Source organism: Barbus barbus (assembly GCF_936440315.1).
Source record: "Barbus barbus genome assembly, chromosome: 4".
Lineage (NCBI taxonomy): Eukaryota > Metazoa > Chordata > Actinopteri > Cypriniformes > Cyprinidae > Barbus > Barbus barbus.
In genome coordinates, this window is record NC_136732.1 from 880,102 (window position 1) to 896,510 (window position 16,409).

The following is a 16,409-nucleotide window of genomic DNA, read 5'->3' on the forward strand; positions in this document are numbered from 1 at the left end:
CGAACCTTCTGCCATGGCCACCAGGACTCTTGGAATCAGTTCATTGGCTGGGCCGAGTACGCCCAGAATTCACTGCGCCAACCACCGGTATGACTCCGTTCCAGTGCGTACTCGTTTACCAGCCACCCATGTTCCCCTGGTCTAGGGAACCGGCGGATGTACCATCAGTGGATTACTGGTTCAGAGAGCGAGAGGGTCTGGGACGCTGCTCACCACCATCTCCAGCGAGCAGTGCGTAGGCGCAAAATGACAGCCGACCTTCGAAGGTCCGAAGCTCCCCTGTACCAACCTGGACAGAAGGTCTGGCTGTCAACCAGAGACATCCAGATGTGCCTACCCTGCAAAGTCTTGTAATTCAGCTTGATTCATCGCACCCAAAGAAAAACTGCAGTGTTTTACAACTATAAGACAGGAAGAGCTAAATAAACTTATCACTGCATCTAAATCAACAACATATTTATTAGATCCTGTACCCACTAATTTATTGAAAGAGTTGTTACCTGTAGCAGAAGAACCGCTTCTCAATATTATTAACTCATCGTTATCTTTAGGTCACGTCCCAAAACCATTCAAGCTGGCGGTTATTAAGCCTCTTATTAAGAAACCACAACTAGATTCTAATGAACTGGCAAATTACAGACCCATTTCAAATCTTCCGTTTATGTCTAAAATGTTTGAAAAACATTCTGCTCAATTGTGCTTCTTTCTGATGTTGGTTTCTGAAAAAAGAGAGATTAATAAAGAATTTCAGTCAGGTTTCAGGCTCCATCATAGCACAGGAACTGCACTTGTTAAAATGACAAATGACTTGCTTCTTGAATCAGATCAAGTCTGCATCTCATTGCTAGTATTACTTGATCTTAGTGCTGCGTTCGACACTATAGATAATGACATACTCCTAGATCGATTACAAAACTATACGGGTATTCAAGGGCAGGCTTTAAGATGGTTTAGATCCTCCCTGTCCGATCACATTTACATTTACATTTAGTCATTTGGCAGACGCTTTTATCCAAAGCGACTTACAATTGGGGAATACAAAAAACGATTCATCTTGAAGAGGCAATCAGACAGAGGAAGTGCTCGTAACACCAAGTCTCAGTCATTGTTCAAATAAGTACAAGCTAGTAGGTAGAGAGAAAGATAGAGGAAAAAGCCCTCTGCTATTTTCAATATACATGTTGACCCTTGGGAATATTATTACAAAATACAGGATTAGTTTCCATTGTTATGCTAATGATACTCAACTATCTATTTCAAAAAGACCAGATGAAACTTCTAAATTACCTAAAATAACGGAGTGTGTTAAAGATGTAAAAGATTGGATTACCAATGATTTTCTCCTATTAAATTAGGATAACAGAGTTATTACTTATTGGACCAAAAAACAGTTCACAGAATCTCTTAGATTACAATTTGCATATAGATGGATGTAATGTTACTTTCTCTACAGTCAAAAATGTGGGTGTTATATTAGATAGCAACTTTTGAAAATCATATTTCCCATGTTACACAAACAGCATTCTTCCACCTTAGAAAGCTACGCCAAGCTACGGAATATGATACCTGTTTCTGATGCAGAAAAGCTAGTTCATGCATTCAAGACCTATAGACTGGACTATTGTAATGCACTGATAGGTGGTTGTCCTGCATCTTCAACAAACAAACAACAGGTAGTCCAAAATGCAGCGGCTAAAGTCCTTACCAGGTCAAGAAAATATGACCCTATAACTCGAATTTTTAGTCTCTACACTGGCTACCTATTAAGTTCTGTATCAGTTACAAAATATTACTACTTACTTTTAAAAGCCCTCAATGGTTTAGCTCCTGCGTACCTAACTAGTCTTCTATCACGCTACAATCCATCACCCTCCCTAAGGTTGCAAAAGTCTGGACTTTTAGAGTTTTTTCGCATTTGGCTCCCAAACTCTGGAATAGCCTATAATGTACGGGGTTCAGACACACTCTCTGTGTTTAAATCTAGATTAAAGACACATCTCTTTAGCCAAGCATTCACCTAATATATTTAATGACTTTGTACATTAGTTATATCTGATCAAATGCACATTATCATCATTTGCACACACTGGGCCTCATTAATTTTTGTGTAAATCATTCGTAAAGCTGTTCTAACATAAATTTTCGGATTCATGAAAATGTTCGTATTTTCAAAATGTTAGTTGGTACGAAAGAAATTTACACCTGCTCCCTACCACGTGTAAATGGTGTGTAAAACATTCTGTGTTCTTTTTGGCAAACTGATGACTGAATTTGATGAACTGCCATTATAATATTTTACAAGTGCGTTTGCTGTTTTTTTTTCATAGATTATGTTAATTGTGAATGAGCGTGGACGAGCGGCCTATTTACGAATGATTGGAATTCATTAACATACACGTTTAACTATCAAATCGGACGTTTACGAAGCATTTGTGAATCTGGAGGAGAGTTTTCGGGAAGGTCTGTTTTACGCGCAAATTGCTCTGAATTTACTCCTATACTTACGAATGTTTCATGAATGAGACCCAATGCACGTTAAACGCATAATTTTTTCTTGATTGGAACAACAACTACGCTAATTTTGTCTCTATTTGCTTCTGTTTCTGCCACGGGATTGGTGTCCCGAGGTAACTAGGAATTACACAAGCTTCAGTCTGGATCCAGCCCTTACGAAGATCTGAGATAACCAAACATCTGAGAAGAGATGATGCCAACCCCTCAGAGGACCTCAGATGATGCCAACATACAAAACTACCAAATTTATGCTATAAGTTTGATTGCAATATTGCTGTTAATATAGTATTCATTGTCGGTTTAGATTACATGTCATTAACTAACTTTTACTGTACATTTCTGCCATATGGACATCAACCTGACAACTAGTCACCACTGATAAGCTACTACTAAATATAATGTAGAAACTTTAATTTTCTGTAAAGCTGCTTTGCAATGATTTGTATCTTGAAAACCACTATACAAATGAACTTGAATTGAATTGAATAAATTAAAGTAGTAATTACTTAAACTTTGTTGCCAAGCACTAAACTGGCACAAATACCATAGTATTGTGAATATTATTTAATAAAGTAACAATATCAATGTGCCTTAACTGCAGTAAAATTTAGGTTTTTATGTGAATGTTTGATTACCACTTACAGAGCTTTTGTGCAGTTGATCACAGCTGGTACCAGTCTTCTTCTACCTTCATCTGATGTGTTGTATTTCTTGAGGTCCAGCTCATCCATCGGCTCCTCTGACATCTGAAGAATGTAGGCGATTGTTGAGCAGTGAGCAGGAGAGAGTTTTTCCTCTGAGTGTTTGTCTGATTTCACAAACTCCTGAATCTCTCTGGACAGAGTCTGATCTTTCACTTCCAGCAGACAGAGGAACAGATTGATTGATCTTTCAGTGGAGAGTCCATGTCCATCTTTGATCTTCTCTTTAATGTACCGTGTGGTTCTCCTTATGCTGTCTGAGCTGTTCTTTGTCTGTGACAGTAGATCCTGTAAGAGTCTCTGATTGGATTCCAGTGAGACACCCAGCAGGAACCGCAAGAACAGATCCATCTGTCCATTTTTGTTCATTACAACCTTATCAGCCACTCTTTTATGGAGATTTTCCAGTGAATCAAAACATGCTTCTGTAGTGCTGTATATGTGGTAGTAAAACACATAGAAAGCAGCGAGAAACTCCTGAACACTCAGATGGATGAAGCTGTAGACTTTCCTCTGATGAATCACAGATTCCTCCTTAAAAATCTCAGTGCAGATCCCAGAATACACTGAGGCATCAGTGACGTCTATGCCGCTCTCAATCAGGTCCTCCTCATAGAACATCACATTGCCCTTCATCAGCTGTTTGAAAGCCACTTCAGCAAGTTTCACAATCACTTCTCTGTTGGACTGCAGGAGTTTCTTTGGATCTCTCCCTTCATACTTCTGGTTCCTCAAGTTGATCTGAATCAGCAGGAAGTGGATGTACATTTCAGTCAGAGTTTGAGGGATTTCTGCACTCAGATCTTCTTCCAGGAGCTTCTGAAGCACAGTGGATGAGATCCAGCAGAAGACGGGGATGTGGCACATGATGTGGAGGCTTCTTGCTCTTCTGATGTGTGAGATGATTGTGCTGGCTTGATGCTGGTCACTGATTCTCTTCCTGAAATATTCCTCCTTCTGAAGCTCATTGAATCCCTGAATTTCCGTCAGACGGTTGATGTATTTGGAGGGGATCTGATTGGCTGCTGCTGGTCTGGAGGTGATCCAGATGAGAGCAGAGGGAAGCAGCTCTCCTTTCATGAGGTTTGACATCAACACACCCACTGATGAAGTCTCAGTCACATCACAAACTTGCTGATCATCTGAAAATATCAGTGTGATTCTGCTTTCATCCAGACCATCAAAGATGAACACAACTTTACAATCCTCATAAATCTTTGAGTCCAGATCTTGAAGTTCAGGATGGAAGTCCAGCAGAAGTCTGTGAAGACTGTACTGATGATCTTGGATCAAGTTCAGCTCTCGAAATGGAAGCACAAACATGAAATCTACATCTTGATTAGCTTTTCCCTCGGCCCAGTCCAGAATGAACTTCTGCACAGAGACGGTTTTTCCAATTCCAGCGATGCCTTTCGTAAGAACAGTCTTGATCTGGTCTTTCTCCTCACATCCTGGTTCAGCTGAGGCTTTAAAGATGTCATTGCAGTAGATCTGTGTGTCTTGTGAGTGTTGTGTTCTGGCTGTTTTCTCCATCTGTAAAACCTCATGTTCTTCATTCACTCCTTCACTCTCTCCCTCTATGATGTAGAGCTGTGTGTAGATCCTGTTCAGGAGGGTTTCATTCACTTGGAGTTTGTTTCCCTCAAATAATCTCTCATACTTGATCTGTATGCTGGTTTTGTGCTGGTCTTTTACTCTCGGCAGGTCTACAGTCTTCAGTGTGTGTGTCTGCAGGACTGCTTCAGTTCTTTCTTGCCTGATATGAGTCTGATAGAGGGATGTAGAGGATCTGATCAGCTCACATATCTCCCTCCTGCTAAAATGAAAAAGAAAAGAGCAGCAAATTACTTTTTCAGTTTCTTAAAGGCCAGCAGATACATACTGATTAACAAATACTGTTTTGCCACCCCCGTGCAGTACCTATGCTACATATAATGTAGCAAATTTAAAGTGCTGTTTCATTGAATTTCTTAAATCATTATTCATCTGAGATCCACTACAGTGAATTAACAAGTAAATGCTTATGCTAATCGTGGGTCAGATATCACTGCATCATTCAATTCATCACTGTTTCTCTACACAGACACACAGCTGGGTGTTTTGGGTATAACCTACCAAACCTGATTTCTGTCCCTGATGACACTGAGCTGGTATTTATTCAATAGCGAGGAACAGTGAAGGGTCAGGAAAGTGATTTTGTGTGTGTTTGTGTGAAGGTTGCTAGAATAAGCCGTTTTATATCAAAATGATCTGACAAATGCAAAAAATATCATACCTGGGGTCAGAGGTCACTCCTGCCTCACTGAGTGTAGGGGGATCCATCATAGATGCATTACTCTTCACAGACACACCACTGGGTTCTGGAGACTCTGATCTCAGTCTCTTACACCTGCTGACAGTGACAATGGACAAAACAGCATATTATGACTATATGCTGTTTGCTGCCAATTTCTTTTTATTTGTTTTAGACAACCAGAATAAGCTTTCTACCACCGTGGGTGCCGCAATGTCTGCAAAATGCATTTGCATACCGCTGAGAGGCACTTTAACCACAAGTTATCAAGCCAACACAGCAAAGTGCATTTTCACAAATAACAGTCAGCTTTGTTTCGCTGATGTGTTACATTTGACGGCTGCAGTTGGCAGAAAACGAAAGAAAAATATTGTAGTTAAAATAATTCATATTCACAAAAGAAAATGTAGTACTTGAAGTTATGAGCGTTTCTTATTTAGAATGAATTCAAGCAGGATAAATGTCAAGCCTATGAGCCTGTGCTTATATTTACACTAAGCTACCATATTTTAGATTTGAAACATTTAACAGGTGTGTGCAGTATTATTTATATAATATGAATGGTGTTATACTTCATTTCCAGCGATATCATCGATTGCAAAGACACTATTTCAACTGAACTGAGCTGGATTATGACATCACTGAATTCAATAACGAAATGCTTTTAACTGAAAATCTTTTTTTAATCTTTTCATTTTACATTATTGACACATTATTTTCCTTTTTTGATATTGTGCAGTTGCTTTGACACAATTTACATTGTTAAAAGCGCTATATAAATAAAGGTGACTTGACTTGACTTATATTACCTTAAAGAAATGGTGGTTTACTTTGCATCGGAACATTAAAAGTGGTAGCCTAGTTCAGTAAGCTAGGCTACATACAAGTGCATCTCAGAAAATTTTAATATGGTGAAAAAGTTCATTTTTTCTTGTAACTTTTCAAAAGGTGAAACTTTCATATATTTTAGATTCATTGTTTTAATTTTGATGATTAGAGCTTACAGCTAATGAAAGTCAAAAATCTGTATCAAAATATTAGAATATTTACATTTGAGTTTCAATAAATGACCATAACCACAATATAAATTCTGGGTATCACTTGTTCTTTGAAACCACAATAATGGGGAACACTGCTGACTTGGCAATGGTCCAGAATACGATCATTGACACCCTCCACAAAGAGTGTAAGTCACAGAGGGTCATTACTGAAAGGGGTGGCTGTTCAAGGAGTGCTGTATCAAAGCATATTAAGTGCAAAGTTGACTGGAAGGAAGAATTTGGGTAGGAAAAGGTGCACAAGCAACAGGGATGACCGCAAGCTTGAGAATACTGTCAAGCAAAGCCGATTCAAACACTTGGGAGAGCTTCACAAGGAGTGGACTGAAGCTGGAGTCGGTGCATCAAGAGTCACCACGCTCAGACGTCTTAAGTAAAAGGGCTACCAAGCCACTTCTGAAACAGAAACATTGTCAGAAGCATCTTACCTGGGCTAAAGAGAAAAAGAACTGGGCTGTTGCTCAGTGGTCCAAAGTCCTCTAGCAGGACTTTAGTATAATTACACTGTATAATTTCGTTCCCATTAATTAGACCTAACTAAAACAAGAAACAAATAAATTAAACCTGGCCACGACTTAGCTAAATCATTGAAACTGAAAAGAAGGGAAATTAATAAAACGTCCTCATGAAGTTCCCTTTCAGTCGGTCATTTCGAGTCATGTCGGTGACTGACGAATTGGGGAATCTCGCCAGAGAAACCAATCTTCTTCGAGTGTAAACTAAATGAGCCAATGCACATTGGTATGCAATGATTGCATTCAGCTGCCGCTGATGAGTATAAATAGGCAGTACCGCTTCCACCTGGTGGGGCAATCCGTTGCTCTCCTCCTGAGCCTGTAGGTATTCGTATGGTCTGACCTATGCAGCTTAGGGAGGCGCTGCCTACTCCCTAAAGCGTTGAAGGACCTGCACAAGTGTGGTCACAACCCAGACCCTATTGACGAAGGTCACCGCGAGTTCTCTGGGTTGTGCGATGTCCACACTAAGGGTCCAGAAGCGCCATCTCTGGCCGACATGAGGGATGCTGACAAAGTTCGGTTTTTCAATGCCTCCGTGTCCCATACAGGCTTCTTCAGCTACGCGATCGAGAGCTTTGCCCAGCATTTCTCGGCTGCACAGAAGCAGACTGAGGCGATTCGTCACACCCTGTCCCGGTGGGAAGCTGCTGCCTCCACCTGTTTGCCAGCCGCAGCCCCTCAGTCTGCTCGTTGCCGAGGGTGGCCCCCTGTAGCCTCCAGCAAAGCAGCGTCGTGGAGCCGGGTGTAGGCAGGCCGACCAGCCCGCCCAGGCCCCCGCCAAACCTGGCGGTAAACAGAAGAGCAAGAGGCCCTGAGACGGACGGAGAATCTTTTGTTTTTCCGATTTGTCCCGCCGTTGGCCTCACGGTCGATGGCACCCAAAATCTCAACAAAAGAGCAGTTTCCTCTATCTCTGGGTCCCAAGTGGGCACAGAGAGTTGTGAACGAGCTAAACCCAGACCACACTTATCCTCCTCTCTCGTCAGCAAGCAGCAGCGGGTGGTTCAAGAGCGTCAAAGGCCCTACTCACGCTCCCTCTGCCAAACCGTGGAACCAGGTAAGCGTTGCACCGCACACTCAGACCCTGCTGCAGCAGCAGACCGCTTCAGCACTGTCTTCATGGCCGAGTCCCGAGGTGGGCATGGGAGAGCGGCCTCATCCCGTGGTCAGCAGGTCTCCTCCTCCACCGGCTGGGGGGCCACGTACAACAGACCTCTGGAAAATACATGTCTGGTCCCTGAACGGGATGCGGAGGTTCTAGGTGACCTACCCCTTTCTCACCGAGAGGACCCCCGGAGATGCCCGATCAGAGTTGTGCTTTCCTTTCTGCAGCAGGGGTTGGAGTGAAGGCTGTATCCCTCCACCCTTAAAGTCTAGGTTGCTGCTATTGCTGCTAATCACGACCCCGTGGAAGGGAAGTCGGTAGGGAACCATGGTCATAAGGTTCCTTAGGTTCCTTAAAGTTTCTGTCAATGAAAACTCTGCTCCTAGTTGCATTGGCCTCCATCAAGAGGGTAAGGGACCTGCACGCATTTTCGGTTGACAAATCATGCCTAGAGTTTGGGCCGGCTATGTGCCCAAGGTTCCTACTACTCCCTTCAGGGATCAGGTAGTGAACCTGCAAGCACTGCCCCCAGAGGAGGCAGACCCAGCCTTAGTTTTGCTCTGTCCCGTCCACGCCTTAAGATGGTATGTGGACCGGACAAAAAGCTTCAGGACCTCAGACCAGCTCTTTGTCTCTTACGGAGGCTGGCAGAAGGGTAATGACATCTCCAAGTAGAGGATGTTCCACTGGATAATGGATGCCATCACCCTGGCTTATCAGGCACAAGGTGTGCCCTGCCCGTTCAGGTTGCGAGCTCACTCTACCAGAAGTGTTTCATCCTCCTGGGCGCTGGCTTGTGGTGCCTCGCTGACAGATATTTGTAGAGCTGCGGGCTGGGCGATCCCCAACATGTTCGCTTGATTCTATAGCCTTCGTGTGGAGCCGGTCTCCTCCTGTGTTCTCACCTCAAACGGGTAGAGGCACCGAGAGGCCCCCGGCTAGTGTCGGCTTGCTAAACTGCTCAAGAGTACCCATACTGTAGGCCCTGTTGAGCTCCTCCGTCCCCTCGGCAGCCAGATGTGGTGGAGCGCCTTGCACGAGGCCCTCACTCGATGAGTCCGTGAGAACCGGTAGAGGGCTGGGTTCCATATGTAGAGACCTAAGTGGATCCCATATGTGTAAAGTCCACGGTATAGCCTCAGAGCCCGTGTTTCCCCGGCAGATATCTCTGCCATTCCTCGAGAGGATTACAATCACCTCTAATCTTCCATATGTACCTAAACGGTTATCCATATGTAAGCACTTCTGAAACCTCCTTCGGGGAGGATGGGCTTCCGCAACGTTCCTGTTCCAAATAGAACGGGTACATTTTCCCAGTGTTATCCAATTTCACTGAGTGGGTAGTGCTACGACAACAGTAACTTTTCTTCTTGTTGCGAGCCCTGGCCTACACCAAAAAAGGGCGCAGGAGGCTTGCACAGGACACTGGAAGAGGCAGCTTCCATGGCGCTTTGGTAGGGATCCCCAATTCGTTGGTCACTGAAGTGACGCTAAGTGATCGCTCAAAAGGCAACGTCTCTGTTACGTATGTAACCCTTGTTCCCTGAAGGAGGGAACAGAGATGTCATGTCCCGTCGCCACAGCTGCTGTACCATAAATTACTAAAATTAATTTCTAAATAATTACTAAATAGTATTTTTTTTAAATATAGTATTAATATATTTTTTTAAATATAGTATTAATATTTTTAAGAAGAATAATGAAACTAAATTTGATTAGGCCTACATGAAGTCTCGCGGGACAGTTTCTTATTACTGCAATATATTTTTACATTTGAATTGCCAAAACAACTGCAGCATTGCCACGTACAATTAAAACAGGACAAAAATTAAAACAGTACAAAGCAGCATATAAATTTAAAACAAAAGTTTTGTCTCTTTTGCAGACGCTCGTCTCTTTCAGCCAGTTTCTTTGTTCCTCTAGCGGACGCCCTGCGTCTCTCCTGAGAAAAACTAAATCAAGCAACACTGCATATTATATTGTATATAATACGCTGTATGCCGTTGCATGCCAATTGCAAAAGCCAAACAAATTGTCAACTATCATTCAGGCATTTATCTTGAAACAGACACTTTGCCTAAGCCTGCTCTGTAAGTCTGAATCAGACACTCTCCATATGAAAGAGCAAGTGTTTCACACCTTTCTTTCAACCCCCACGATGACGCAAAACTGCCCCCTAACCTCAACCCCCTCCAGCTGGACTAAATTCAGAGCCAAATCATGATCATGCATTAATAACATCTTACTGTCGTTATTAGTCCTTCATGGATTCAGTTTTTATATTTTAGACAACTGTCAGTTATGGTGATGAAAAAGATCTGCCACGCTGGTGTAAATAACGCAAGATCATGTGTCTCCGCTAGCAGCAGCAGCTGCGAAAGTGCCATCAGTGCAGTTATAGAAGAAAGGATCGGACTGGATTCAAACTAGGGCTGCCCATGACCATGGCTGCCTCCATAAGCGTGCTTCAGCTTCCACTCTCTGCACAAACGATTAGATATACGCCTAACACCACACTTTAATCTAGGTTAAATGTTTAAACTAACATTATAATATGCTTGAAGTATAGATTTGATTTTAAGCAAGTCGTGTTGATTTGAGAATGCTAAATTGATCGAACAATCAACTCGGCTGTCTGCCCTCCACTTGGTCATCACTTTAAAAAACTAAAATTTGAATTTAATAAAAAAAAAGTGTTCCAAACATTTTTCTAAATGAATTATTAATGAAACAAAAAGAAATATAACTTTGTCAATAACAAAAAAGCTGAACTATTTTAATAACTACTATTTTAAAGCGAGAGAGAGAGAGAGAGAGAGAGAGAGAGAAAAAGACATGGGCTCCAGTGGGACTCGGCCTGAGAATTCTGGTAAGCTATCAGACAAGGTCTGGGCCTGAGCATCTCGGGCAAGGGGCTAGATTTGAGGCCTGTGCAGGGCTTTACAAGATTTCTGTGTTTGGAAATGAAAGTTGTGATTCAGGGGTTGTTTTCTATCATTTAGAGAAATGCGTTAAATCTGCACACAGATGAGTTTTTCCAATCTTCAAAAGAACTTTCACAAAAGCTGTAAATGAATGTCTTATAGGTAGGCCCGCACGGAATCCGCGGCCGCAGATATCCGCAGAAAACTCCGCAGATTTCCGCAGATTGTAGCCCCAGCTCATCAAGTATACACAATGCGCGCGTGCGCGTTTGAAATTGCGCTGTTTGACGTGACGTATGTGAGAGTGCAGCGTATGAACAATATCACACATAAAATGTCCAAAATAAAACTAACCGCGGCAGAGTTGAAAAAACGTCACCTGTCTGCAAAAATTACGGCACGGGACAGAGCAAAAGAATTTGGTAATGACTTTTATGAGGATGGGGGAATGATGTTCTGTAAATCCTGTCAGCACTCCGTCGATTACTTGAGGCGACAGATGGCACTGGAACATCTCAAATCCGCTCGCCACAAGAATCGAAAGCAAAGTTCTGTTGGTAAGTTTTATTTAAAGTGATATTTACTTATTGTGTTGTAAAGTTATGAAAAGTGTTTCATCTTAATTCACGCTAAATGAGAACGTATTAGTGCTGGGTGGTGTATTTTTCAAATGCCATGATATAGCGGTGCAGAGATGGAGAAAAAAAAAAAATCAATGGCCAACAAAGTATCAAGTCACGATAAAGTCACGATTGTCTGTAAAACGAAAAAAACCTTTATCCTGACATCTGCGTGTTCTGCACGTCTCTCTGAATGAGCGCCGCAGTGTCAACTACTACACATACTCAAGTACGCATGACGCTCGGCCGTCTCACTATATGAGGACATGAACTTCATCTCCGACATCATCCGAGTCACTGCACTAAGATTTCTCCATTTCAGAAAACTATCGTCATACACACGCAAACTCAAAGCTCTTCACTACAATCCGCCAAAATAAAAGTTTGTTTTAACTTTATGACAGAAATATATTGCTATATTGTGTGGTAGAATGAACTTCTCAAAGTAATATTAATAAGGAATATCAAACATTTTTAAAGAATATCAAACAATTTCTGAATTTTTGCATCCATGTTTAAAATTTAACCAGCCTGAGCATCTGTTGTGCACCACATTGCCAATGAAAAGAAAATTGTTTATGTTTCATCAGTACATTTTTATAAATAGTACATTTGTTTTTATGCAATGGTTATATTTTATGTTTATAATATTAAGCCCTGTCAAGTAAAGAAGAATATACAGGGGGGTGGGGGCTTTGTGGGGGTCATCCTACCACCCAGCACTACAACGTATTAACAGTTTGTATAGCTCTTTTATTTTGCTTTGATATATTTACATTTAGTCATTTATCCAAAGTGACTTACAAATGAGGACAATGGAAGCAATCAAAATCAACAAAATAGCAATGATATGCAAGTGCTATGAGAAGTCTCAGTTAGCTTAACGCAGTACATGTAGCAAGGTTTTTTTTTTTTTTTAGAAAAAGAATAGAGCAAGCTAGTGTTAGAGGCCTTTTTTTGCCTTTGTTAATTTTATAATGAATAAAAAGAAAACAGATGAAATACAAAAAGATTAGAAAAGCTAGTTTTTTGTTTTGTTTTTTGTTTTTAAAGAATTAGAATTATAGAGAATGCTAGAGTTAGAGGGTCAAAGAAAGATGGAAGAGCTGATTCTTGAAGATGGCTAAGGGCTCCGCTGCTGGGATTGAGTTGGGCAGGTCATTCCACCGGGAGGGAACATTTAATGTAAACGTCTGTCAAAGTGATTTGTGTCTCTTTGGGATGAACAATAAAGCGCTGTTCACTTGAACGCAAACTTCTAGAGGGTACATAAGTCTGAATATATATATATATTAGTTTAAATAATTGAAAGTTGAATTTAATGTGTCTACTGAACCAATTAAAACTGTTTCAAATTTAATTCTGTGTGCTTTGGTAAAGCGGGTTTTCTGCCAGTCACCCAAACGTCGTCTTGAATTGAGGGCCTTCATGATGCAGCAGGGCCTGTCTCCTCTCATGCCAGTCTTTGCTGTACAGACAAGATGGGGATCCTGGATAAAAGCTGTGCAATATCTGGCAGAAAATATGAATGCCTTGCAAGGCTTCATCCCAACACTGCCACCAACCTCTAAAGCTGTGCGGGACCTAGGAGTTCTGTTAGAGGAGAACGGAAAGCTCCTGAAAGTCCAGGCCTCCTTTATTGTGGAGCACAGCGCCGATATCCTTGCCACCTTAATCAAACTGGAAGAAACCTCCAGACCCACAGCTGCCAGTATCTTCAGCCAGATGGAGGACCTCAGTATGCTGTTTGAGTATGGCCGCACTGCAGATGCTGAGGATTGGCGACCCAAGACTAGAGAGCAACTGAATGAGTTAAATGAGGATGAGAGGTACACTTGTTCAGAGCTGTTTAAAGAAGCAATGGCAGAATGTTTTACCAAGCTACAGGCAGTGATGGAGAGACATCCTTGCACTGAACTATTCAAAGTCCTCCCAATCTTTGATCCTGCCAAGGTATCCGGTTTAAAACCTGATATTGAAAATTATGTTCAAGTTGTCCCTGCACTGAGTAATGTCTCCACAGAAGAGTGGCATCGCTACCTCCGGATGGACAAGAGTGATGCAGCTGAGGTTTGTGCGGTGGAGTGGTGGGCTGCCAGGGAAGATCGAATACCAACATTCGCCCCACTAGCTGCACTGTACCCGCATCTCCCTACTACTTCAGTGGATGTGGAGAGGCTTTTTTCTCACTATTCCGCACTTCTAACAGAACACAGACGCAGCCTAACAGAGGAGAATGTTAAAATGATGCTGATTGCCAAATTTAACTCCAGAGATTAACACATCTACATTCCAACTTCACTCGCATCCAGTAGTTTTTCTGATGTAAATAATGTAAATAACTTTTTATTTGATGCAAAAAGTATTACTGATTGTAAATTACTATTTTTACTACTAAATTACTATAAATTATTACTAAATTAGTTTTCTAATGTACTGCATTTATTTTTAATGTTTAATTGATTGCCACACCACTTTATTTATCTATTTATAGTTGTTAAAAGTACCTTATTTATTTATATTTATTGTTTATTTGTGCATGCATATTTATTTATTGTTGAATAATATCAGAGTATTTCTATAGTCTTTGATGAAATGCAAATGTTTAGTTGATGATTTGTGCACAATTTATAAAGAAATGTTACCTTTTAGTGGATTTAGTATAAAAGAGACCTAGCTTTGTTTAACAAACCAGTTATTCCAAAATTATTTGTATTGTAAACCTTAAATAAAAGTTAAGTGAATATTTTTTCATGTTATTTGTAATGTTTTCGGCTTTCTGTGCTCTCCTATACTCTTAAAACCATTCCGCAGAATTCCACAGATTTTTCAAAAAATTCTGCACAGAAATAGCCAAAAAAGTCCGCAGATTCCGTCTGGCCCTGCTTATAGGCTACATATCAAGCCTAACCAAATGACAAAATTCTTAATTTGTATTGTGTTGTCTAATTCATTTTTTATTTTTTACATTTTATGGATTCCCCCAATCTCCCGCACACCGAAACTCCGAATACGAAACAGTATTACTATCAGTATTATTATTATTATTATTATTTAATAAATGGTTTAATTATTATTTAAACACGTTTTAATTAATACAAAGGAACAAATCATAAAAAGCGATCAATTTCTTAATTCATTGACAATTTTCGGCATGTCATAGGCTCTGTATACGGGAATAGATGTGTTAAAAAAAGACCAGATAACTAATAAGTATGCGTGACCTGCTGAAATACATCAGCAAATTATTAAATGTCAGTTTCAAGCCTTAATGTGACTATAGTGCCTAGCCTATAACACTCATAACAATAAACCACCTTTCTTTTCTATCATTTTATTATGGCAGAATGCACACCTCCTTAAATGTAATCTAAACATTCTAAGGCAATAACCTAGTTTTTGTAGGATTTATAGGCAGTTCATGTCGCATTTCAGCCGGTTAATCTTGATTTTATTTTGTTATTTTTTTTTCTTCTTTTGGTGCAAATCAGAGTAAATTGCGATGTGATTAGAGTCTCATGAATGTGCAACTAACAGCTAAGGTCAGAATTTTTCTTTCAAAACTTTCATTAGCCTGTAGATTGAAATGAAAGCTCCTTAAAGCCTCTTTGACACAGAGATTCCGGAAAATACACGGGTAATGTGTTCCGGGAATCATCCCGGGATCGTTAGATTTTGGTTCACTCACACTGCCAGTGATTTTCCGGAATCTGTGCGTGCGTTCACACACAACCCGTAAAGATCCCGTAAAGACACATGACATTTCATGTGACGTGTATAATGAGCCGCGCACCATTTCACAGAACTGGTGAACGATTTCCTTCAGCGCGGCTAGTGAGGAGCTCCGATCGCTGCTTCATTGCAGTTTACACATTTTTCGTTGTGTGAATGTTGATCTGCCTTCAAAACACCCGGTAAAAGAGTCGCATGATAACGCACATCATCAGCCTTTACGGCATTGGTTCTGGCTTTTGTTCACACAGCACTCGTTCCGGGACTGAACCCGGCAATGTTACTAGGTCCCCAACCCGGGATTGATCCCGGAATCAATCCCGGGACGTGTTTGAACCACTGATGTCACATGGACTATTTTACCGATGTACTTACTGTTTCTGTGCCTTGATCGTGGTAGTACCTTTGCTGTGGAGGGTCAGACAGCTCTCGGATCTCATCAAAAATATCTTAATTTGTGTTCTGAAGATGAACAAAGGTCTTACGGGTTTGGAACAACATGAGAGTGAGTAATTAATGATAGAATTTTCATTTTTGGGTGAACTATCCCTTGAAGGTTCAGATAAGTGTGCTACTGCTCACCCACTGACTGCAGGCACCTGGAATTCAGTGTACGTTCATTTAAATAAACAGTGAGTTAAAACTGAAACCGTAAATAAATAAACTGAAACAGTTCTACTCAGCCATCATTGAACACGTCCTCTGCACTTCTATAACTGTCTGGTTCAGTTCAGCTACCAAATCTGACCTCAGAAGACTACGGAGAGTAGTCCGGACTGCTGAGCAAATCATTGGTACAACCCTCCCCACTCTCCAAGAACTGTACTTATCCAGAGTGAGCAAAAGGACTGGTAAAATCACTCTGGACCCCTCTTACCTAGCACACTTTGTCTTTGAACTGTTGCCGTCTTTTTGGCGTTACAGAATACTGAGCACCAGTTAAT

The 16,409-nt window shown here is 41.1% G+C and overlaps 1 protein-coding gene across 3 annotated transcripts in view; it reads right to left on the bottom strand.

Moving 5' to 3' along the window:
• The window catches only part of LOC306866486 (protein NLRC3-like), a 43,497-nt gene that overhangs the window by 21,160 nt on the left and 5,928 nt on the right, over positions 1–16,409 (bottom strand). For 2 of the 3 annotated variants that reach the window (XM_079411723.1, XM_079411725.1), the window contains 2 exons: positions 5,491–5,607; positions 3,157–5,031 (listed from right to left, as the gene is read on the bottom strand). In XM_079411723.1, coding sequence (XP_079267849.1) covers positions 3,157–5,031; positions 5,491–5,607 — 1,992 coding nt within the window. The remainder of the gene's footprint in view (positions 1–3,156; positions 5,032–5,490; positions 5,608–16,409) is intronic. The other variant, XM_079411724.1, reaches the window with a different exon arrangement.